Source organism: Lemur catta, chromosome 3 (assembly GCF_020740605.2).
Source record: "Lemur catta isolate mLemCat1 chromosome 3, mLemCat1.pri, whole genome shotgun sequence".
In the NCBI taxonomy this organism is placed as follows: domain Eukaryota; kingdom Metazoa; phylum Chordata; class Mammalia; order Primates; family Lemuridae; genus Lemur; species Lemur catta.
In genome coordinates this window covers 25655704-25680585 of record NC_059130.1, presented here as the reverse complement: position 1 = coordinate 25680585, position 24882 = coordinate 25655704, and the positions used below count along the sequence as shown (strand labels likewise).

The window sequence follows — 24882 nt, the reverse complement described above, 5'->3', positions numbered from 1 at the left end:
TTTCCGTCATCTTGGTCTTTCTGTTGGATCTTTCTAGTCTACAACCATGAATGTAAGTCATTTTGAAAGACAAGCTTCAGTCCGGTTTCTTTCATCTGCCCTGTTTTTTTCCCCAGTGCATTAAGTTGCTGATCACCTGTGCTGATCTTCCCATACTTGATCTATAACTCCAGATTCTACAGGTGGGAAGTATGTTTATTGGAAAGCCCTTTGAGGAAGATGACTGGAAAAGAGAACTTGGAATGAGCTGGGACTTAGGAATCTAGTTGTGGCCTTGCATGCCATGTCTCTTTCTTGGCCTGTGATAGCAAAGAAGGTATGTGAAGTTCCATTCATATTCCGACTCTAGGCCTGTTTGGAAGTAGTTATGCCACCTCGTCCCACTTCTCCCTTCTCTCTCCTCATTAGCCGGAGTGCAGCCTCTACATAATCCTCCTTTTTAGGGGAAGCTTCACTCCTTGGAGGCATCCCCAAGCAGAAATATGATTTCCCCTAGTTTCCCTGCTTCCTTCTCAGAGCTGAGTCCACACTGCATGAAAACAAGTTTGTTGAATGCCATCTGAAGCAGCAAGTTGAGATTCTTTGATTTGGGGAAGAGGTTTGGGAGGAACGTTTAAATAATTGGCATGAGACAAGAGAAGGCCTAGTTCAAGCACATTTGGGACTTGCAGTGGGGAAGAACAGTTCAGAGAGGAGTGAACATACAGGTTGCTTTCTTTGCCATCTGTCTGTTTCAGCAGGGGCTCCCAGAGCTGGCTTGGGCTGTCTGGCTGGAATCTGCTTATACCAGCTCCATGGCTCTGCACAGAGTTCTCAGCCTGATTCAATATTGACTTAACTATCTTGAGACCACTGCCCTCACTACCCTCCTTCTGGTAGCTTGGGAATGCCCTCTCCCCTGATGCCACCACCCTTTGGGGCCTTGAGTAAGCATTTACCTGTTTCAGGGGAGCTTGAGCCTGCCTGACTACTTGGCCCTGAGTTTCTACAAGGAAAAAGGAGTATTCGATCTCCACCTTTACCGTTGAGATCAAAGAGGAAAGATAGGTTGAGACCTTCTAAAAGAAAGGTTTGAGTTAAACCTTAAGACACAAGGAGGAACTTCTTAACAGCAGAACAGGCAGTCTAGGGTGATATGGAGCCTCTTTTGAAGAGCAACCTCTTTTTAAAAATTATTATTATTTTTAGACACAGGGTCTTTCTCTGTTGCCTGGGCTGAAGTATAATGGCACAATCATAGCTCACTGCAGCCTCAAACTCCTGGGCTCAAGTGATCCTCCTGCCTCAGCCTCCTGAGTAGCTAGGACTGCAGACACGCACCACCATGCATGGCTAATTTTTAAAGTTTTTGTAGGGACAGGGTCTGGCAATGTTGCCCAGGCTGGTGTCAAGTTCCTGGCCTCAAGCAATCCTCCTGCTTTATCCTCCCAGAGTGCTGGGATTACAGGTGCGAGCCACCAGGCCTGGCCCTAAAAATTATTAAAGGAATATATGCACTTGGTAGCAAATCCAGTGGTACTGAAAGAGTTTAATGATGAAAACCAACAGTCCCTTTCCATTCATTCCTATTCCTTCTCCCTCACAGTTAACCTCTTTAATTATCTGTGTTTAGTCCTGAAGGTTATCCCTTAGCTTTAAATAAAATGCTTATGCCTGTATTTCTTGACTTATTGTTACAAAAGAGAATTTAGCTTTAGAGAATTTATACCTCTTGTTTATGTAATTATGTCATTTTTATTTTTTTTCTACTGGATGCCTGTGAAACTTTAATATATTTGAACCTCCCTTTTTTTTTCCATTAACTTTTAACAGTCTCTCTTAACCCACCTTGCAGGGTGAAGACATTTCCACATCTGATGGATCCATCTCAAAGAATCATGAGATGTGGAAAAAAGGGTAGGGGAAAAGGATCCTTTAAAAAGAAGAGGAAAATTGAGCTCGCCTGCCTGCTTGGAGGCAGAGCACTAGATCATATGATCCCTTAAAGGCCATTCCATGAAAATAGAGGAACAGATAAAAACATCATGATTGGTCTGAACCAGTCCATATTTATCTAGCCCATGGAGAAAGATTTTAAGAAGGGAATGGCGATTAACTGGGGATTGATTATGGGTAGGGCTCTTTACCATTCTGTCCTAGCAGAGACCAGTCCAATAAGTCCTTTAATGGAGGCCAATGGAAGGTTGTTAGCCTAGAATCTTTTGAGGTGATGAGAAGTGGGAAGCCAGGTTAAGTGATAGTATGTATCCCCTCCCCCCAGAGTCCTCTGCAGACATGCACTTAACTGCTCAGTACACAGAACACATGTGTACACCCTCTCTGTTCTCTCCAGCTGCTGCTCTGCCCTTACTGTAACAAACCTTGATGCTCAGACCAGGATTCCCTACTTTGCCTAGATGGGAGTTATGGAACCCATTCAATTCTCAGCACTCCCTCTATTCCCACCTCCCTTTCCTAGAGGCCAGCTGCTAGGCTGGGGCACGGGAGGCCTCTTTTATTTCCCCTGCAATCTGGAAGGAGAGTTTAGGCTCCCAGGGTGAAGTTTGGAGCCTCAGTTGTCTGAATGTCCTTGAAGGCCATAGCAGTCATTTGGTATTAAAGGTTTGAATTCTATTCTGTCCCTTTTTTCTTATTCTTCTGACTTACAAGAGGAAGGATAGTGAACAGTGGACTTGTTCCTACTCTTTTTCTTTTGTTTCTAGTCCTTTTGCTTTCTTTAGAATGGCTACCCTCAAAGGTAAATTTTTTTGCATTCAAAAATGAATGGGCTGGGCGCAGTGGCTCATGCATGTAATCCTAGCACTCTGGGAGGCCGAGGAAGGTGGATGTAGATCGTTTGAGCTCAGGAGTTCGAGACCAGCCTGAGCAAGAGTGAGACCCCATCTCTATTAAAAATAGAAAGAAATTATATGGACAGCTAAAAATATATATAGAAAAAATTAGCTGGGCATGGTGGCGCATGTCTGTAGTCCCAGCTACTCGGGAGGCTGAGGCAGGAGGATTGCTTGAGCCCAGGAGTTTGAGGTTGCTGTAAGCTAGGCTGACGCCACGGCACTCTAGCCCAGGCAACAGAGTGAGACTCTGTCTCAAAAGAAAAAAAAAAAAAAAAAATGAATGAATTGATATTGAAGACCGTGTCTGGATTTAGGTTTTGAAGACTCCCATTTCTATTGTCTAAATTGTCAAAACAATCTAACCCTGTTCCCTTCAACCCCTTCTTCTCTCCATGACTTGCTTCAGATGTAGGTAGTCCCCAAGTCCCTTAGAGGCCAGTAGGGAGGCCCAGCTCCAGTTTGGTGGTTTCTAGTGGCAGAGCTGCTTATATAGGAGAGGAGTCTGGCTTTCCTGCACCTCTTGACATTGTTTGGTTCCCTGAGGAGTAAAGGCTGCCAGATGGGGAAATCTGTTCAGTGGTGAAGTCCTGTGAATACTGTGATGTGGGGTTCTTAGCTGAGCCCTGGGAGTTTCTCTTCTTTTGCCTTCCTCATGTAATAATCCCAATTGTAACTAGTTGGTATAAGCATCTGCTAAATTTCCTAGTGAGGTCCGAGATGTTGTATGTCGGAGAATGTCTGAACTCTGAACTTCATTTCCTTTGAAAGTTTTGAAAAGTGGACTTTTAGGAGCTTTCAGTGACTTGGAAGTCTCTGGAGTAGAAAAAAAGGGAAAGATGTACCAAGCATACAGAGATTGAGAAAAAGAGTTGGTTGTATAGGATGATTGAGGCCATCATGTGAGTTTCTAAGCAGACCTAAAAGGTATTGGTTCCGGCTGAATTACAGTGATCCTCTGATGAGGGTGCCCTACAAAGGTGCGGCAGGGAATGATTAAAGCTTCTTTCTTAATATTCCTGTGCCACCCATAGTTGCGAGTAGAGACAGATCCACATAGGCAGCCATGCTGGTTCTACTGCTCAGAGGACACTGCCTAATTTTGAGAGACAACAGAGTGAAAGAGTTGCCACTTTACCAATACCAAGCTCAAGCTGCATCAGGGATATTAAATTCAGGGATGAACTTCTTGTTTGACACAGTTGGGAGAAAGAAACTGAAGTAGGCTTTTTTGGTGATCTCTGAGAACAGAAGAGTTCCCCATCTGTCTTTCTGCAAAACTTTGGTGGTGACTGCTGGGAGGCAGAGAGCTGGACTATATGATATTGGCAGATCAAAGGAACCTTGAGTCTTAACATTTCAGAGGTGCGAGAAGAGGTACTGGAAGGGTGGTAGTGGAAAACGGCCTTCCAGAGTGACTAGAGAATCCATGGGCCTCCTTCTTCCACCTACCCAAAGTATATGCACCCAGGGTCACCAGGGTCAAAGGTAATGTCACTAATAGGTGGACATTACGTGCATTCAAGCTCTACAAAAGCCTTTCTCTTGCTCACACTTTTGAGCATGTTTGTGAAGAGGCCTCTGAATCCACTGTTAGCTATAGCCAGATTCTGGAGCCAGGTTGATCTGATGAAATTTCCTCCTGTTCTGCACTCACTCTCCTGATCTGGATTTGGTGAAGCTCTGAAGAATTGCACTTAGAGGGCAGTGGCCTTTTGTCAGCAGTGTTCTCTCACTGAATTTCCTTGCCAAGAGTCCCTCTGGAGAGGGGTTCTTAGTTATGTGGTTCCTGTTCCTCCTTGTTCTTTGGAAGTTCTAGACCAATGAGTCCTAGCCTGATTTCTTTTTGCCTTCTCACTGCCCCTTCTGTTCTTGGAGTGTGTATATGATAGTGGGGAAAGTAGCGTTGGGGTGGGAGAGCGCTATCATAAGTGTTTTACTCAAACAAGTATAACTCTAATTCACTTCCTTTATAAAACAATAGTAGTTTTATATTACACATACATACACACACATTGTTTACTAACATTTTAGGTGATTAGGATTCAACTAGCATTTATTGAGTACAAGTACTACTGTGTGCCAGGGACTGTGCTAGATCGTTTCACACACATGAAGTTATTTAATCCACACAGCAACAAGGAGAAGTATTTTTCCCACTTTGCAGTTGAGGAAGCTGAAACTCAGAAGATACGTGGCTTGCATAGGTTTATACATCTTATAAAGGCAGAGGATTTTGAACCCCAGCCTGTTTGCCTCCAAGTGCAGGGCTCTTTCCACTGTATGTCAGCTGTCACAGCACTAGAGAAAGGGAGGGTGATATCATGAAGTCAGGCAAGCAGAGAAATGGCACAACTTCAGCAGGGTTGATGATGGGTGTTTTAGAGCTGTTTTCTTCTAAGTGAAGCCTGGCGTAGTATTTGCTGGCCTTTATTCCCTGGGAGCTTTGAGTCTAAAAGGGACGGTAAGAATGTATCTGTAACTAGAAGAATGTATCCAGACTTCAAGGCCAGGCACGGTGGCTCACGCCTGTAATCCTAGCAGTCTGGGAGGCCCAGGCGGGAGGATCGCTTGAGCTCAGGAGTTTGAGACCAGCCTGAGCAAGAGCAAGACCCTGTCTCTACTAAAAATAACAAAAATTAGCCAGACAACTAAAAATAGAAACACAAAATTAGCCGGGCATGGTGGCGAGCACCTGTAGTCCCAGCTACTTGGGAGGATCACTTGAGCCAAGGAGTTTGAGGTTGCTGTGAGCTAGGCTGATGCCATGGCACTCTGGCCCAGGCAACAGAGTGAGACTCTGTCTCAAAAGAAAAAAAAAAAAAAGACTTCAATACTAAATAAAGGTGAGATGCACAGGACCTGTGTGTGGAATGTTATATAAGTAAGGACATACTCCTAAAGAGGAAAAGGAAAAAGGTTATGGCAGGCATTTAAAGGGAGACAGGAAGAGCAAGAGGATAGAAAAGTATTTGAAGAGGAATAAGGGAATAAAATTGAATTGCTCCCCAATCTACCTGAAGAATTTGTAAACCTATGTAAACATAACACATATAAAGCAACATTCACATATATTAGCTAAGAACAGAGGCTAAGCTGAGTAAGTGCAGAAGAAATAAAGAGTAATGTAGTGATAAGAAGTGGAGGTAGTCAGGGAAAGCTTCCTGGGAGGAGATGGCTTTCATCTGATTTTGAATGAGCCCAGGAAGACAAAAAGAGGTGCCTGGGAAGGTTTCATGGTGAAGGGAAGACCTGAGGATGGCACCACTAACCAGTGTGTGTATGTATCTCCCTTTTTGTTCCTTTCTTCCTCCCTCCTCCTATAGCTTGGAAGCTCGAAGTCTGGCTGTGGCCATGGGAGACACAGTAGTGGAGCCTGCCCCCTTGAAGCCAACTTCTGAGCCGACTCCTGGCCCAGCAGGGAATAATGGGGGATCCTTGCTAAGTGTCATCACAGAGGGGGTCGGGGAACTACCAGTGATTGACCCTGAGGTAGCCCAGAAGGCTTGCCAGGAGGTGCTGGAGAAAGTCAAGCTTTTGCATGGAGGCGTAGCCATCTCTAGCAGAGGCTCCCCACTGGAGTTGGTCAATGGGGATGGTGTGGACAGTGAGATCCGTTGCCTAGATGATCCACCTGCTCAGATCAGGGAGGAGGAAGATGAGATGGGGGCCACTGTGGCCTCGGGCACAACCAAAGGAACAAGAAGGCAGCGGCAAAATAACTCAGCTAAACAGTCTTGGCTGCTGAGGCTGTTTGAATCAAAACTGTTTGACATCTCCATGGCCATTTCATACCTTTATAACTCCAAGGAGCCTGGAGTGCAAGCCTACATCGGCAACCGGCTCTTCTGCTTTCGCGATGAGGATGTGGACTTCTATCTGCCCCAGCTGCTTAACATGTACATCCACATGGATGAGGATGTGGGTGATGCCATTAAGCCCTACATAGTCCACCGTTGCCGCCAGAGCATTAACTTTTCCCTCCAGTGTGCCCTGTTGCTTGGGGCCTACTCTTCAGACATGCACATTTCCACTCAACGACACTCCCGTGGGACCAAGCTACGGAAGCTGATCCTCTCAGATGAGTTGAAGCCAGCTCACCGAAAGAGGGAGCTGCCTTCCTTGAGCCCAGCCCCTGACACAGGGCTGTCTCCCTCTAAAAGGACTCACCAGCGTTCTAAGTCAGATGCCACCGCCAGCATAAGTCTCAGCAGCAACCTGAAACGAACAGCCAGCAACCCTAAAGTGGAGAATGAGGATGAGGTAAAATTCTGGGGAGGGACAGAGAGGCAGGTGGCAGAGGGCTGCACAGAGACAGGATGTCTTATATAGAGTTACTCTGTCCTTTCTGTCCTTCCCTCTGTTTCATTTCACTGATAAAAACATGGAATGTTAGAATGGAAAATGACCTTAGAATTCATGTATTCCAACTGCCTCATTTTACAGAGGAAGAACTCAGAAACCCAGAGATAAAGTGACTTGCCTCCGGTCATATGTGGCGAGGCTGATACTCCTGACTCTGTTCAAAGTTGTTTTTATTAAACTACACTCCCATTCCATTAACTGCCTACTTAGAATTGTGGCAGAGTCACTCGCCACCCTGACTTGAGACCTGGGATAGCTACTAGAGCCTTCAGAACAGCAACCATGGGAAAGGAAAAGGGGCTATTGTCTGTGTGTGTTGGGGAAAGGGGATGTTAGACCATCAGCTTCATTCTCCTGGCCACTCCTCCTCATAATCCCTCTCCCCTACCTCCTGAAGATCCTGGCTTTTGTTGACATAAGGGTAAAGTTCATTCTTATCACTGAGGCATCTGCAGAATGCCCGCCTGCCTGACCTTTCTTTGCAGGAAAGATTGCCTTGCTGATATCTCTCCCATATCATTTGGAAGAAGCATGAAGGGAAGAGAGAAGCAATCTTAGTCTGGAGCAAATCTAGTGCCCAGTCAAGGACCTGGAGGCTGGGAAGAAGAGGAAGCTACGGCAGCAGTTGGGGATATCCAATTTAGGAAATAGAGCAGGGAGGAGATGAGCACATCAGTAGGTTATACCCCCCCTACCCCACTCCACATCTGGACAGATAGCAAGGAAAGTTGCCCAGAGGACACCCAAGTGTTGGTGACCTGGTGTCCCAGCCAGACAATGGTGCCCCAGTCCCCGCCTCTGACTCACGATTGGCCAGGCTCCCATCCTGGCTGCCAGCCCAGCTTAGAAAAGAAGGGAGAAAAAAATGAGGAATTTGCACTTGTTGGAAAATGTGTATAGCCATGGTCCTGGCATCTGCTTCTGTGGGGCACATAACTCACCCACATTTTTGACACAATAGAACTTCTTTCAAGTAAAAGGAGGTTAGAGTGACTAGGGAAGGGAAAAGGCAGGAGGGAGGGGAGACTACAGAGCTTGCTCTCTCTGGAAATTTGGTATTTTATTATGATAATTTAATAATGGTAAAGCTAAAAGTGCAAACATTTATTGAGCACTTAATGTGTCAGGCATCACACCAACTACTTTATATTTAATCCCCACAACAACCCTAAGAGACAGGTATTATTTTACCAGTGAGGAAACTGACGCTAAGAGAGATTAGATGATTTGCCCAAGGTTTCTCAACTAGTGAATGTCAGACCAGGCCTCAGATCCACAGCTGGTGCTCATAACCATTCAGCTGAACTGCTTTGATTATTTCTCAGCATCTGGTTCCCCAGGTCTCCAGCTGTCAAAGGCCATTTGGGGAAGAAGAGCCCAGGCCATGGCCATCTTCCACATCCATGCATAGGCAAAGCCCAAGCTGTTCTCAGAAGCAGAATGGACCATTTTCATTTCTGGTTGAGCTTGGCAGTGAAGCCCAGGGTCATGAAGGGAGGTTGTTGCAGAGCAAGAAGAGTTTTCCCAAGTCTAGTATAACTAAGGTCATGAAAGATTTGAGAGCTGTCTCTTCTTGGGGTCAAGCCTGTAACCATATGAGTGTGAGCAACTGGAAGTGAATTCCTTGGTGCCTTTTGTCAGGCTTGGCTTTTCTCTGTATCCATTTTTAGTCCTCATCTTAGGACCAGAAAAGTTGAGGCCTCAGGGCTTTTCTTACTGTGTGCTGATCCTTGTCCCCTCTTCCTCACGTCTAACTCCCACTCCTACCTGCACTTAGAGGCAGGTATTCTGTGAGTCCTTATATCATCTAGGGGGAGTTACCTGACTCCTTATCTTGGGTTACTAGATCCAGGAAAGGAAGGAGATACTGCATCCCTGGGCACTCCTAGGTTATTCCATGCTGGCAGAATGAGACACCTGAATCCACTATGGCTCCTCAGAAAATGAGAGAGCAAGAAAGAGGGACAGAAGATAAATATGAATATCACTAGGTTTCTGAGCATTGGAAATCTTCAGCACAGGGGTCTCTCCTAACCCCTTTGTCATTTTGAGGATATGTCTATCAAGGCCTTTGTCTTCCAAATACCAAGGGAATTGGTTTTCCTTCTTCTGCTCCTCCCTGTCTCCTGTCATGCAACATTTATTCACTCAACAAATAGTTACTGACCTTGTACAGTGTGCACAGGTGTGGAGGATTGAAGATAAAATGCTGTCGTTCTCTCTAGGATCTTTTAAGGTAATATGAAAACCCCCATTTCTAGGGAACTGTTTAGTTTGTGACTCTCTTAAAAAGTTGTTTCCTGCCATAAGCATGAAGTATACAGCTTACTAAAATGAAGCACATAATTTTCTTAAGGCCTGAGCAGAGACACTATAGAAGGAGAATCTCTAGGGGGACCCTGACACTCTGCTCCCAATCTCTTGCCTTTTGGGTTCTGAGTTTATTTCTATGTTCCCACCACCAGTAAAGGAGCTCCAGAGGATGCGGTGGGGACCCAGGGACTGCTTGTACAGTTCTCTTCCTGCCTGGGGTCTTCCTGCAGAGCTCATCTAGATTTCACAGAGGGTTCCATTTCTTTCCTTTCCATGAGGATTCCTTTGCATCTCCCACCCTCAGCCTGTGCCCACCCACGCCCCTCCCCCCAACAATCAGAGGGCTCCAGCACTGATTTCTCCCATCTCCCACCATTTCCTCCATAAAGTGTGCCTTTTCAAAGCAATTTTATCAGCCTAGTCAGGGAACTTTGCTCAGGCAGTTTTCCTTCCCATTTGTAACCAAATTATAAATATTTTGGCATAGGGTGAAGGTATAGGAAGCAGAGAGTGAATTTAGGTACCACCCCCTCTGCACCCCCTGCCCCACATAATGACACTCTTAGTAGATCAGCTTTGTCTTTTCAGGACTACAACCTTTGTGCAGAGAAATCTGCTGCGTGTCACACTGGAAGCCCAAGTGGGCCTTCCAACCTGATATGGTGTGATGTCAGCTCTTGGCTTCAGCTTTACTCCTTGGAGCTGACTTAGTGTGAGTGACTCAAGCCCAGGGAGTAGGAGGAGAGGAGCAGGTCATAATATATACTTCTCCTTCCCCGGGGAAGTTAATGAGTCAGATGGGACCTGTGTGTGAAAGACTTATCAAAAGAGTCCTGCCTGCTGTTCCTTTCCCAACCAGCTCATGGGCAGAAATTGAACCACTAAGTCAAAATGGACTCTGACATCCTCTGTGCCTTAATTCGATCCAAAGTGGAATAGTTGTTGCCTTAGGGGAGTGTTTCCAAGTGTGGCTTCTCAAAGTGCTGCTCTCCCCAGATTCTTTAAGGAAGGACCTGACTATAGGACCTCCAGCTAGAATAGAACTTAAACCATGGAACTGAATTAAGTAGAATTTGAAATGCTGATCCAGAGAAGAAGCTGCCTTCCTGCCCTGGGAGCTCTCAGAACTTTGTCTCTTAAGTCCAGGCCCGCCACATGCTGCCTGTTTGTGCACACATGCTGCCCCTGCTCCCTGCTGTGGTAGATACTGTGGGATAGAACCCAGGATGGGCCCTGTGCATGAACACGGCTGCAGAGCTGCTGAATGAGAGTTTGACCACCATCTCTTTTTTCTGTCTTGCTCACAGACACCAGTAAGACACAGGGATGGGGTGTTGTTTAGATAAATCCTCTAGACTGGAACTGAGACAGCTGCTCTCCAGCTAGTCAGCTTTCTCAGATGAATTTAACTAGGATCCTAATTTATGTCAAAAAATTGTAATATATGGATGATTGTGCCATTGCACTGCAGCCTGGGTGACAGAGCAAGACCTTGTCTCAGAAAAAACAGTTGTAATATATTGAGTATCATGTGGAATAGCCTGATAGAGAGCCTAATGGGGGTTATGAGATTGATTTCTCCTCCACTCCTACCAGCGTCCAGCCCAGAGATTTCAGGTTCATAGATCTGGGATGCCCTTTGTCACACAAGTTCAAAGTTGGGATTCAGCTTTCCAGGGGGATAATGAGGCTGATCAGAGAGAAAGTATACGTGCCATTGAAAGTTTAGCTCTTCTTCCTCCCTGAGATTTCCAAGAAGCTGGAGGAACAAGGGGTTTCCAGTGTGGGGTCACTCAACTTGTTAAATTCAGTCCCTCTGTGGTGGTCCCCACGGAGGAGAGTTTGGTTGGCAGTGCAGAGCTACTACCTGAGGGACCCAGCTTTAGGGTTTTGTCCTACAAGGAAGATTCAGGTGAGAATAGAAGGGAATAAAATGAAAAGCGGAGGCTGCTTTGTCTCTTCACCCATTCTGACTTCAAGGTCTGAACTGGCCTTCTAGCATCTCCCACAGTGTCTGGGCAAGTGGCATTTCTGGGTTGATTTTCTTTCATTAAAGCAGAAAGGTAGAGCTTCACAAGAGAAGCAGTTATGATCCAAGTTGGAGCTAAATTCTTTGCCTTTGTCTCTCTCCCCTCCCTCCCTGCCCCCTCCTCCTCCCCTTGCCCTCTGGCCCTTTCCCAGGAGCTCTCCTCCAGCACCGAGAGTATTGATAATTCATTCAGTTCCGTAAGTGGGGCCAGGCTGGGACTGGGTGGCAGGCTCCCCCCATGGCCGCATTTCCTCTCCGTCCCCAGGTCTTCTGAGCCCCACCAGCCAAGGCTGGAGTTAAAGGCCCCTTTTCTCCCTGTGAGATCAGCTCCTCCCTCCAAGGCCTCCCAGATCTGGAGGAGTCTCCCTGACCTCCTCCATTTGCTGCGGATGTCCTGAGCCTGGCTGAGATGTACTCAGTTGATCCTTCTCTCAGAGACAGCTGGGATGCAGTGCTACTCAGCCCTCAGCTCCTTGTCTCTGGAGTAAACAGCTGGGAGAGAGGTAGAGTTCACTCCTGGATTGGAGCCAAGAACTGCCTGGCAGAAACCCCCAGGATCCTGTTTCTCCCACCCTTTCCCCATGGCTTCTGCCACCAGATTATCAAATATTTATTCAGAGTCTTCTAAATGATAGAAGCTGACTCCAAAAGCAAACAGGACTTGGCCTGAAGGAAAGTTTTACCTCCCCACAACTGGTTTTCTTTTTTAACTTCAACCACATTTTTTCCAGGTCTGAGTTCTTCCCTTTTCCCAGCTCACTGCCCAGGATGTCTCTTAATCCCATCCTCCTTTCTTGTTCCCTCTGGACTAACCTCTGACCCTCTGGTCCCACAGGGTCTTGGACCTTGTTGCTGGGCAAAGACGTGAGAGGAAATGCAGGACCCTCAGGGAGTTTGGATAATTCTTTACATTTTATTTTTGATTTGTCTACCCAATCAGTTTTCTATGTTCTGTGCTAATCCCCTTTCAATCATGATCCTGTCTCCTCCCATGTGGCAGAGCCTCTCTTGAGGCCCGGGGTCACATTTTCAACATGCTCATGTAATTTAGGGGCCCCCAAACCCAAATGCTGATGGGAAGGAATTCTGTCTTTTCTAATCTGAAATGACTAGGAATTGGTGGAGGTGGGGAGTCCTTGGGACAATGACCATTTGCCACCTGAATGGATGGATTAGGGGATCTGGATGAAGGAAGGAATGAGTCTTCATATTTCCTCTTCTTTTCTTTCTCTTTCTCTATTAGGCCTCCAGGATATTTCCAGGGACCATAGAAGCCCAGTTCTATTGTTTTCCTTCCTTTATCTCTTTTCAGCCCAGCCCCCTAAAGCATTCCTGACTGATTTAGACACCCTATTTCATTATTTGTGTGGTGAGCCAGCCCCCGTGGGGCAGAGGCTGAGAGATGAGCTTTTCCTTTGAACCCTGGCTTTGTTGCACATGGAGAGGCAGACCTGGTACTGCCCAGTTTTCAAAAGAAGCTCTTTTTTTTTAGCAGTGTGAGGGAGTGAGGGTAGAAATTCTCAATCAGGAAACTAAGCAAGGCACACATAGAAAGGGAGAGAAAAGCCTGGTGAGTGAAATGCTTCTAAAAGAGGGGGAGATGTCATTCTTATATGGCTGAGGGGAGATGGGATGGGGAGTTGGGGTGCTATCTTGATAAAATGCCCCTTATAGTAAAAGGACCTAGACTGTGAAAAGAGCCCTTCTTCATGTCTAGCCGAGTCTGTCTTTTTCCCCACCCCAACCTTACTCCCCAGACTGACTTTGCCCTTTCTGGGGATGACTGAAGTGCCCAGCATGAGGAGCCAAACTCACAGCAGGGACCTAATATGGGGAGCCTAGTTGCTGAGAGGTAGGAGAGGAGGACCCAAGGAGAAATCACTAGAAGAGACAGACCTTCAGGCTCATGACCAGGACCTAAAAGGAACTGTCGCTTTCTCCATCCACCTGCCCCCGCCTTCCTCCCTTCATCTGCTTTTTCTGTCTCCTTGATTGTTCTCTCATTAATGCAAAGTCTGCTCATCCTTGTCCCATCCCCTGCATGTGCATCACCTTGTAAGAGGTTGTGGGATGGATAGGAGAATACTGTGGAAATCAGCAGAAGTAATTGAAGGGCACCTTCCTTCTTCGAAAGCGGAAATATTAACTTGGAGCTCCCTTCCCTAGCCTTGTGGGCTTTGGCAGAGCCCCTTGGCAGAGTTCCAGCTCAAGGATCCAGATGGGGCGAGGGACAACCCTGTTCTTGAGATGAGTGAAACACTTCAATTGTAAGCAGCTATTCTCTCTGGGGCCCTGGCTAACCTCTCCAGATGTTGTCCCTCCACCCATTCGGAAGGCTTGGGACAGTCATTATGGAACTCAAGTCCAAGAGAAAAGGGGTACATCTCAGTTACCTGGACTCATGGCCCCCCTTACTCTCAAGATAGCCTATGGAGAAGGAATGTGCTGGCTATTCTCAATTCAAACAGCAAGGGATGGGTTGGAATCTCCTACTAGGGCCAAAAGGTCGCTCCTTTCCTGGAGTTCTCCATACACTAGGGCCTCTGGCCTGATTGGCCAGGAGTAATTGAGTGGGTGGGCCAATTTTTTCTATGGTTTCTTCATCATCTTTTGTTTTATCCCAATCCCCTGTAGCCTATTCGACTGGCTCCTGAGCGGGAATTCATCAAATCTCTGATGGCAATCGGCAAGCGGCTCGCCACGCTCCCCACCAAAGAGCAGAAAACACAGCGGCTCATCTCAGAGCTCTCCCTGCTCAACCATAAGCTCCCTGCCCGGGTTTGGCTACCCACTGCTGGCTTTGACCACCACGTGGTCCGCGTACCCCACACACAGGCTGTTGTCCTCAACTCTAAGGACAAGGTAGGTGCGCTCTGGCCCAAACCCTACCCCTGACATGACTCTACTGCCATGATTGTCCAGGGTTTGTGTGTATGCCCATGGATGCCTCCACCAAAGTCCTACACTTCTTCATAGTTCATGATCCATGTGTCAACCATGACTCTATCTCAGTGTTATTGTAATTTTGAGAGCCCTCATGTCCTCCTTCTTGGGCTTTGGTTTTTTGGGGGGTTTTTTTGAGATGGGTTTTAACTATGTTGCCCAGGCTGGTCTCGAACTCCTGGGTTTGAGTGATCCTCACACCTTCCTGAGAAGCTGGGATGACAGGCATAAGCCACTGCACCCAGTACGGGCTTTGTTTTTCTGTACCAAAGCCAAAGAAGCCTAATCTTTTCAGCTTGCCTGCTGTATCTTAGGAGAATTGCTCTCCACCTCCTCCTTATAGTCATTTTGGTAGCTCTTTCCCAGTACTTCTGTAACTCTTAGGATTTCCAGGTACAGCAGCCATGAAGGTAGAGAAATATTTTGTTTCTAAGACCTTTTTTGATCATAACGGGCAGACAGAAGGAGACAAAGATGCCCAATTCACACTGGAGAGAATTAGCTGAATTTGTCTGCCGGTTGGAATGAGTACTCATGGTTCAGGTTCTTCTTCCAGAGGAAGTATTAAAGATTAGAATCCTCCTTGGGAAAGTGCCCGGCTTTGTCCCAGTCTTTTTTTTTTTTTTTTTTTTTTTGAGACAGAGTCTTGCTTTGTTGCCCAGGCTAGAGTGAGTGCCGTAGCATCCTCCTAGCTCACAGCAACCTCAAACTCCTGGGCTTAAGCGATCCTACTGCCTCAGCCTCCCAGGTAGCTGGGACTACAGGCATGCGCCACCATGCCCTGCTAATTTTTTCTATATATATTTTAGTTGGCCAGATAATTTCTTCCTATTTTTAGTAGAGACGGGGGTCTCCCTCTTGCTCAGGCTGGTCTCGAACTCCTGAGCTCAAACGATCCACCCGCCTCGGCCTCCCAGAGTGCTAAGATTACAGGTGTGAGCCACCGCGCCCAGCCTGTCCCAGTCTTTTTGTTCACTTTAGCTCCCTGGGCCCTGTGTTTAGGACAAGCCCACAGAGGCTTCTAGTCCTCTCTTACAGGCTGTAACTGATAGGCTAGAGTGGTTTTTCCCAAGTGCATCATCTATACATTTTGAAACTCAGCTGAAACATTTTGAAAACTTGTGTACTTTCTCACCCAGATTCTTTATGTTGATGGTCATAGGACACATGCCTGCCCCAAGTATGGTGTTCACGGTATTGGGCTGATGGGTGAAGGCTAGAGCTAGGAGTAGGCAGCAGGAAGAACTGTGTTGATAGAGTTGAGATTTGTGGTGGAGGTAAGTTGCAAATACTGTTCTCACTCCCCCGCTAGGCTCCCTACCTGATCTATGTGGAAGTCCTTGAATGTGAAAACTTCGATACCACCAGTGTCCCTGCCCGGATTCCCGAGAACCGAATTCGGAGTACACGGTCCGTAGAGAACTTGCCCGAATGTGGTATCACCCATGAGCAGCGGGCTGGCAGCTTCAGCACTGTGCCCAACTATGACAATGATGATGAGGCCTGGTCGGTGGATGACATAGGCGAGCTGCAAGTGGAGGTGAGGGAGCTCCAAGGAGGTAATACTAGGACACAGCACTTATTCCCCAGGAGCTTCCAATATATCTGAAACAAGACAACATACCCCAAGGCAGGGTGAGGCAAGTACCCAAATGAGTGATGCAGGTGGTGAGGGGTACATAAGAGGGCAAGGCTCTGAACTTCTTTAGTCTAGAATAGATTCAGGAGAAGCTTGTACTCCTGCAGAAGGAATTCAGATTAAATGTAAAGAGATTCCAAGCCTAAGGGAATGAGGGAAATTTGATGAAAATATTTACTAAACATCCACTATATAAAGTTGTCTTAAGATAGCAGAGAATGATAAGTCATGCATTCATTCAAGAAATATTTATTGAGGATCTTCTGTGTGCCAGAGCTGAGTGCTGTGTGCTAGTGAACAAGACTTGGCCCCTGCCTGCAAGGGGGCTTAATAGGAGAGATAACAAGGCCAATAAGCTAGTTGTAGTATGGTATGATCCAGGTTGTGGTGGAGAGGATGGGCCATGATAGGAGCACCTGAGGGTGGGGGTAGCGCTCACTCCAGATTTGTGGTGAGCATCATAAACGATTTCCTGGAGGAAGTAATCTCAGCTGAGGCCTGAAGCGTGGGTAAGAATTAGCTGGACAAAGAATATTCTGGGCAGAGGAAATAGCATGTGCAAAGACCAGAAGATAAGAAGGAGCTTGGCCTATTACAGGAACTGAAAGAAATTGTGTCTGGCTGTGATGTACCCGTGTGAGGTGAGAAGTAGTGAAGAATGAGACTGGAGAGGTTGGCATGTGCCAGACTGTAGGAGGGGCCTTGTAAACTAGGAAAGAAACTTGAACTTTATTCTGGGGTCAGGAGGAGCCCCAGAGCAGGACCTTATGTAGGGCCATTAACGTGGCCAGATTTCACTTTGTGAAAAGACAGTATCTCTGTCTCAAGTTTACAGTCCAATTGGGCAGATTAGATACAGATATTTAAGAAAAAAAGTAATTGAGATATACAAGGCAGTGTGCTCTAGGTGACAAATGGAGTTGAGGAGAAATGCTCTGGTATAAAGGAAGGAGAGAAGGGACTTGATATGGGCCTTGGGGTCTGATAGAATATTTCATAATTAGAGATGGGGAGATAAGAGTGAATGACTTAGATTGAAGAAATCGTCAGAGGAATCTAGTCTGAAAAGGGTCTGCTTAGCACCCTAGCAGAGAATGGATCCCCAGCCTTGGGGGCAGGGTGGGGTATGAGGCTGAAAGTTCAGGCTTCCATGATGGTCATGGCAGTGGTTTGCAAACTTTAGTGCATTGGGAGTCTTCTGGAGAACTTGGTAAAAATTCAGACTTTCAAATCCCATTCCCAGTGATTCTAATTCAGATTGATGGTGGGGCCTGGGGATCTGCGTTCTAGCAAGCATCCCAGGTAATTCACACTTTGAGAAACACTGCAGTAGGTAGGGTCTTTGTGAGTGCTAAGCAGTTTGGGGTCCAAGTGATCAGGATGGTGTATAACCAGGGAGGCTTTCTGGAGAAGAGTTTAGAAGAGGGGTGGAGGTAGGATGAACATGCCATGGTGATGGCAAACAGGCAGGAGGTGGCAGAAAGGAGACCTGTGCATAGCACTTCTGACGAGTGCTCCCCTGCTCTCCCCAGCTCCCTGAAGTGCACACCAACAGCTGTGACAACATCTCTCAGTTCTCCGTGGACAGCATCACCAGCCAAGAGAGCAAGGAGCCTGTGTTTATTGCAGCGGGGGACATCCGGTATGGCCAGATTACATTGCCCCTCATACTTCAACCCTCTTTCAGGCACTGATTATCTTTTTGTCCCCTTCTTCTCTGTCTTAATCACCTGTTGTCAGCCTGTGTCTTTCCCTTTTCTCTCCTTATTCCATCCTTGTCCTGAAGCCACCAAACTTGAGGCAGTGAAGGTGCAGGTTGAGAAATTACTTGGGCTACTACAGAAGGAAATTAAATTTTAAAAGGACTCCAAAAGGATGAAAGCACCAGAGGAAGGAATTTGAGCAGTGTTTCTCAAAGTGGGGTCTCAAATTGACATGTGTCAGAATCAAGGGTGAAGGAGGAGGCCTTGTTGAAAGTGTAGATTCTGGAGTCAGACCCCATTCTGAATCAATCTTGGTGAAGGAATAGAGAGGCCTTGGTAATCTGCATTTTTACATGATTACAAACCACCAGGTTAGCAAAAAGTTTCCTTCCATGAGTCTTTCTCAGTCTGGGTTCCTATCTCTGTGTGCCCAGAATCCAGGAAACAGAACAGGAAATGCCAGCATAGACAGGGACATAAGACTCTGGGGTAGTAGCTCCTCCAAGCAAATGATGTATTTTCTTCCGGCTAGACGGCGCCTTTCGGAACAGCTGGCTCACACCCCCACGGCCTTCAAACGAGACCCAGAAGACCCTTCTGCAGTTGCTCTCAAAGAGCCCTGGCAGGAAAAAGTGCGGTGAGTTGGGTGGGGGGGGTGGTCTCTCTACCCCTCTTGTAGCCCGGAGGCAATTGCAGGTGCTCACTGCACCATCTTTATCATCCGTTAGCCTCCAAAAAGTCTGTCAGGCTCCCAGGCAGTCTGAGTCCTTGTCTTATGGGGCGTTTGCTTTGGATTTTTGGTAGAAGCCATATCTCTGGCTTCACCCTGGCCTTGCCCTTTGACACCCTTTTCTTCTCTCTTCACAGGCGGATCAGAGAGGGCTCCCCCTATGGCCATCTCCCCAATTGGCGGCTCCTGTCAGTCATTGTCAAATGTGGGGATGACCTTAGGCAAGAGCTGCTGGCCTTCCAGGTGTTAAAGCAACTGCAGGTAAGAGAAGGGAAAGAGAACGGAAGGGAACTCAGCCCAACTCCAGCCCACCTGAGATGACCACATAGGTTGTTCCGCAGGGAGCTCTGCTGGGGACCAACTTCCTACCCAGGTCTTAATTGGAGGTAGATTAAACTAAAGCTGGTGTTCCTTTCCTCTGGGAAGCACAGCCACAGAAACAGTGGCCTCTTTTGGCCCTTTTGTGAACTGCACCTGCCCTGTTCTCCAAACTCTCCAGACTCTAGTTTGGATCCACTGAACTTCAGGGCACTGGGTTTGTTTAGATCAGAACTTCCCAAATGGTCTGCAGCAGGTGGGTTGTAGTGTGCTGAGATATTGATCCCCTGAGCCCCTGGGTTGGTCACCTGCAAGCAGTTTTACTTGTTTGATCCAGTTCTTTATACTGTATACATATTTTCATTTTCTAAAGAAGCTTTCTCTGGACCTCAGTCCTTTATTCTTTGAACTTATAGTAATACCTCCCATTCTCCCTGCTTATGAAGTGACAATGAGGTTTCCTGCCCTCCCTGCCTTTCTTGGACTTTCTACCTATGTGATACCTTTTCCCACATACACTGGAGTGTAGTTTCTTGACTTTGTCAGGACTTGGACTTCCTTTCAGAACTTATTGGTCTTCAGTAGGATCAGGGAGTCTTATTCATTTGATGTGATGGCTTCAGAATCCAATGCTGCCAAGGAGAGGGGTTGGGGAAAACGGGGAGTTTTAGCCACCTCCTCTAGTTTGGAGAAAGATGACAGCCCCAATACTTCCATGTCTCCTCACAGTCCATTTGGGAACAGGAGCGAGTACCCCTCTGGATCAAGCCATACAAGATCCTTGTGATTTCGGCTGATAGTGGCATGATTGAACCAGTGGTCAATGCTGTGTCCATCCACCAGGTGAAGAAACAGTCACAGCTCTCCTTGCTCGATTACTTCCTACAAGAGCATGGCAGTTACACCACTGAGGCATTCCTCAGTGCCCAGCGCAATTTTGTGCAAAGTTGCGCGGGCTACTGCTTGGTCTGCTACCTGCTGCAAGTCAAGGACAGGTGGGTGTTTCCTGCCTCTCATCCTAACCTCTCTCTGGCATTCCCTTTATCACTTTATGTGTAGTTCTCAATTGCTTATTACCAGCCTCCATTGCCAAGATGTAATGATGAAACAAACGACATATTTTAAGGAGAGACAGATGTGTTCATATGACATTAAGCCAAAGAGACAGACTGACCAGTGCTAGGGTAAAAGGGCAAAGAAATGAAGGATTAATGGGACAAGTAAGGGTTTGAGTGAACAGGGTATTAAAGGACAAGGGAAAATGAAGACAGAAAAAGCTGTGAGGGAGGTGTGTCCCAGGTAGAGGAAATAATTCAATGTGATTAGGGCTCTGGCGGCACTGCAGGCAGGTGAGTAGTAGGCAGTGACATGAGATAGGTAAATTGAGGCCAGGTTAAGAAACGCCTTCATTGTGAAGCTGAACAGTTTTATTTTGCAGGCAGATGAATGACATGATCCAGTGTATTTAGTAAATAAATGCCCTATGGCATGTGCATGAGGGCAGATGTAACTGGGCCTTTGGCAACACAGTAAGAGGTAATGGGGTGCTGAGGGTGGTGTCTGAGAACAGGAAGAAGAAGATGGGTATGAGAGACATGGTGGAGATAAAGCTGAAACTCCCAGCCATGAACTCTCCTTACTTCTTATTCCAACATATGATTTCCACAACTCAACTATCTGTTATTTTGCCCAGAGCTGTCATTTCTTGCAAGATCACATGACGTTTTTGTACCTGACTACACCAATAGGTGAACCACATATTATACAAAGATAATTATACCACCTAGGCCCTGCCTTCTAAGAGGATTCTCCAGACAGTGACTCAGGGCCTGTGCTTTGAATGCTCCTGTGAGTTTCACCTCTCCCTGGGCACAGGGCAGCTTTCCTGCAAAGGCAGAAATGCAGTGCCCTGTACTGTCAGGGCTCCCAGTAGTATGGTGGCCCATTAGGATCTAGCTAATAGAGCAGCTGTCAGAAATCTAGCATCCATTAAGTGCCTGCTGTGGGCTGACATTCTTATATTTAAACCAGATGAAAACTCTGTCACACAAGTGTTTCCTCATGAGGGAAATAAAGGTCAGGTAGCTTTTGGAACCTGTGCTCATTCCATCCTGTCAGTCCCACAAATGAACCCAGCATAGGCTCTGCATTTGAGGGCTGCAGGGGAATGTAATTATTAATGAGGAATTTGGTTGCAAGCTTTAGACTGTCTCTAAATTGCCAGGATTTTTTTCTTTTTCTTTTTTTTTTTTTTAAGAGACACTGTCTTGCCCTATTGCTCAGGCTTGAGTGCAGTGGCATGATCATAGCTCACTGTAATCTTGAACTCCTAGGCTCAAGCAATCCCCCTGCCTCAGTCTCCCAAGTAGCTAGGACCACAGGCACATGCCACTATACTTGGCTAATTTTTTTTTTTAATTTCAATATATTTAGGGGGAACAAGTGTTTTTTGTTACATGTATGAATTATATAGTGGGGAAATCAGGGCTTTTAATGTACTCGTTGCTCAAATAGTGTATACCATACCCGATAGGTAATTTTTGATCTCTCATCCTCTGCCTTTTTAAAATTTTTTATAGAGACAAAGTCTCACTATGTTGCCCAGACTGGTGTTTAACTCCTGGCCTCAAGCCAGAATTTTTTTTTCTTTTATTCTTTTTTTTTTTTTTTTTTTTTTTTTTGAGGTAGAGTCCCGCTCTGTCACCCTGGCTAGAGTGCCATGGCATCAGTCTAGCTCACAGCAACCTCAAACTCCTGGGCTCAAGCAATCCTCTTGCCTCAGCCTCCCGAGTAGCTGGGACTACAGGCATGTGCCACCATGCCTGGCTAATTTTTTCTATTTTTAGTAGAGATGGGGTCTCGATCTTGCTCAGGCTGGTCTTGAACTCCTGACCTCAAGCAATACTCCCACCTCAGCCTCCCAGAGTACTAGGATTACAGGCGTGAGCCACCACACCTGGCCCAGAATTTTTTTTTTACAGACAGAATCTCATGCTGTCATCCAGGCTGGAGTGCAGGGGCACCGTCATAGCTCACTGTAGCCTCGAACTCCAGGGCTCAAGTGATCATCTGCCTTAGCCTCCCGGGTAGCTACGACTATAGGTGTGAGCCACTACACGGAGCCTAAGGTGTCAGGACTTTGAACCTAGGGCCCAGAGAGCCTAGAGCTCAGCACCAGGATTAAATAGATGGGTGGCAGGGAAGCTGGCACTAGTCAGGCCCCAGGGCTTTTCTTTAGAAAACTAATATGTTTGGAAGATGAGGAGTCCACTTGCCCAAGGCTTCTTGGGTGTGGCTCTGGGTCATGGTCCTCAAATTTGGCTCGGAATAAATCTCTTTATATTATTAAAATAATAATAACAGTAATGTGTTTGGAAGATCAGAGTCCATCTTTAAAGAAAAGAGGGCAGGTAGCTGGTAAACCATTCATAATAACTCAAAAAAGAGTAGATGTAGTCAAGCCATGAATGGAATCACCTACTGGAACAAAGTGGCAACAATGAATGGGTCCCCAAACTGGAAGCAGGTTTTAAGGTCTCTTTAACTGCTTCAAAATCGGTCCCAAACAGCTTTCTAGCTGGAACTAACTCCAGTAGTTAGGAAAGGAAAGGAAACTGCTCCTCACTAGCATTGGGACTTGGGCAAGTAAGTTATGTCCTTTCAGGGCCTCTGTTTCCTCACCTGTAAGAGGTTGGACTAGGACATCTCTCAGAAACTTTCTGGCTCTTAAGATTGTGCTAAATCTTAAGATTGTTGCTAAATCCTTAGTGTTTTCCCGGAGGGGGAAGGACTCAGATGGACTCAGTTCTCCCTTTGCCCTTCTCCTTTTGGCGGGTCAGACCATCCCCAGAGAAGGTGGCCCTCAGACCATGAACTCTTAGCCTAACAAAGCCTTCATTGACACTGAGGAGGTTGGTTATGCTGAATAGGCCAGGCCTCACGTGCTTAGCATGTTAATTGTTCCTTCATCTACTGGCCATTCATGTGGGAATCACAAAGACCTGGGACTTATCTTCCTTTAACTCTTCTACGGCTGCCCTGTAGTAGTACTATCTCCTGAGATATTTTACACAAGTGATTTTTTTTTTTTTTTTGAGACAGGGTCTCTCTTTGTCACCCAGGCTAGAGTGCAGTGGCCTCATCATAGCGCACAGCAACCTCAAACTCCTGGGCTCAAGTGATCCTCCTGCCTCAGCCTCCTGAGTAGCTGAGACTACAGGCGCATGCCATGATGCCTGACTAATTTTTCTACTTTTTGTAGAGACGAGGTCTCACTCTTGCTCAGGCTGGTCTCAAACTCCTAAGCTCAAACAATCCTCCTGCTACGGCCTCCCAAAGTGCTGAGATTACGGGGGTGAGCCACCGCGCCTGGCCTACACAGTGATTTAAAACTTACCCCCTGAAGCCCTCACACTGTTTTACTTTACAGCTCCACTCGGCCTACTTGCTTCTGTTGCTCCCTTCTGGTGCTGCTTCTGCTCTGCAGCGAGCTGATAGGAATTACAAATAAAACACTGGTAAATAGGTTCGGAATGGAGGCTTCCCTCTGAGCAAAGTGCTTGGGTTCCTTCCCTTGCTTCTGGATTCTCTACTTCATTGGGATCCTTCTGGGTGCTGTAAGTGCAACTTCTGGGAAATTGGAATAATCTTATGCTATTCTTATTAAATTGTTAATAATAGCAATTCTAGACCCGACAGCCTTTGTTAGCAGGTTACTTTTCTGACTTCCTTTCCTTCCACTGCTAGCTTTAGGTCCTAGGAGACTGGACCCAGAGTTATAGGCAGAGGAAACATGGCAGGAGACTCCCCCATGATGTCAGGTGGTCAGTGTATTGTGGCTTGAGCTTCCAGCCTGTCAGACTGACTACCGCCTCTTCCTCTGCTCTCCTTCCCCTCAGACACAATGGGAACATCCTTTTGGACGCAGAAGGCCACATCATCCACATCGACTTTGGCTTCATCCTGTCCAGCTCACCCCGAAACCTGGGCTTTGAGACGTCAGCCTTTAAGCTGACCACAGAGTTTGTGGATGTGAGTCAGGAAGGAGAGGTGCCTCTGGGGTCACTGTTCTTTCTCTGTCATGAGAGGGGAAGCTGATGGCTCCCCACAAATTAGGGTGAGGCAGGATTTCCTGGGAGCTTCCTGCCTGATTAGGGAGTAGGGCAACAACGGAGTTTGGCATGACTGCCCCAAGAGAGGAGGGAGATTGTTCTGGTAGGCCTGTTAGTCCACTTGTGCACACAACTGTCTTCTCCCTTCCCAGGTGATGGGTGGTCTGGATGGTGACATGTTCAACTACTATAAGATGCTCATGCTGCAAGGGCTGATCGCGGCTCGAAAACACATGGACAAGGTGGTGCAGATCGTGGAGATCATGCAGCAAGGTGGGGCTGGGGAGAGGCCAGGTGTCCACAGTGCTTCAGGATTCCTTAGGTTGGGGCCCTGGAGCATAGCACTTCTGGAAAATTGATGCCACCTTAAGACTTGGGTTGGGTGAGCCAGTTCCCAGAGGGTTTCCAGCTCTGATCCAGTGCCTTGTTTCTCCTTCAGAACATTCCTCCTGATCTCGGCAGGGCTAGGTCCAGGGGGTGGGGGAAAGGGCTGCAGAAACTACCTCCTAGGCATCCTCAGGGAGAGAACAGTCCCATTTACAGCCTCCTGGTCCCTCTCACCTCCCTACCCCTTGTCCAGCTCTGAGTTTTTCAGTTTCCTCCTTCCATTTGTCCTCCCTGTTCCACTGTGACCTCTGATTGCCCTGTCCTCGGCCACCCTTCCCTTTCCCACTACTCACCCCTCCTGCTCTAAACTGAGAAGTATATCCTCTGTCTCTCATCTTTATCTTCTTTCATTTTGGTTTTTCTCATTGCCTGACCATCTATAGTCTTTGGCCCAGAATCCCCTCCTGTCCCCATCCCCCTCCCCAAGGCCCCAGGTGCACACCAGGTCTGAGCTGCCAGTCTCCTCCTCCCCATCCCTGCCCCTACCCTACAGGTTGCCGTCGTTGCTCAGGA

At 47.0% G+C, this 24882-nt stretch overlaps 1 protein-coding gene and 1 long non-coding RNA gene across 7 annotated transcripts in view; one reads left to right on the top strand and one right to left on the bottom strand.

Annotated features, from left to right (window-relative positions):
• Window positions 1–24882, top strand: part of PI4KB (phosphatidylinositol 4-kinase beta) — a 28129-nt gene that overhangs the window by 1935 nt on the left and 1312 nt on the right. Inside the window, exons 2-12 of one of the 6 annotated variants that reach the window (XM_045545062.1) lie at window positions 174–316; window positions 6158–7094; window positions 11691–11735; window positions 14173–14400; window positions 15794–16021; window positions 17653–17762; window positions 18356–18460; window positions 18691–18814; window positions 19601–19866; window positions 23770–23902; window positions 24135–24255. In XM_045545062.1, the coding sequence (XP_045401018.1) occupies window positions 6186–7094; window positions 11691–11735; window positions 14173–14400; window positions 15794–16021; window positions 17653–17762; window positions 18356–18460; window positions 18691–18814; window positions 19601–19866; window positions 23770–23902; window positions 24135–24255 (2269 nt within the window). In that variant the 5' untranslated portion in view covers window positions 174–316; window positions 6158–6185. Of the gene's footprint in view, window positions 1–116; window positions 317–6157; window positions 7095–11690; window positions 11736–14172; window positions 14401–15793; window positions 16022–17652; window positions 17763–18355; window positions 18461–18690; window positions 18815–19600; window positions 19867–23769; window positions 23903–24134; window positions 24256–24882 lie in introns of all 6 variants that reach the window. The other 5 variants (XM_045545061.1, XM_045545063.1, XM_045545064.1 and 2 more) reach the window with 5 other exon arrangements.
• LOC123633972 lies at window positions 16354–21167 on the bottom strand. The gene is made up of 2 exons (XR_006733838.1): window positions 19389–21167; window positions 16354–18808 (listed from the first exon to the last, which is right to left on the bottom strand). It is a non-coding gene; the product is annotated as an uncharacterized LOC123633972 (long non-coding RNA).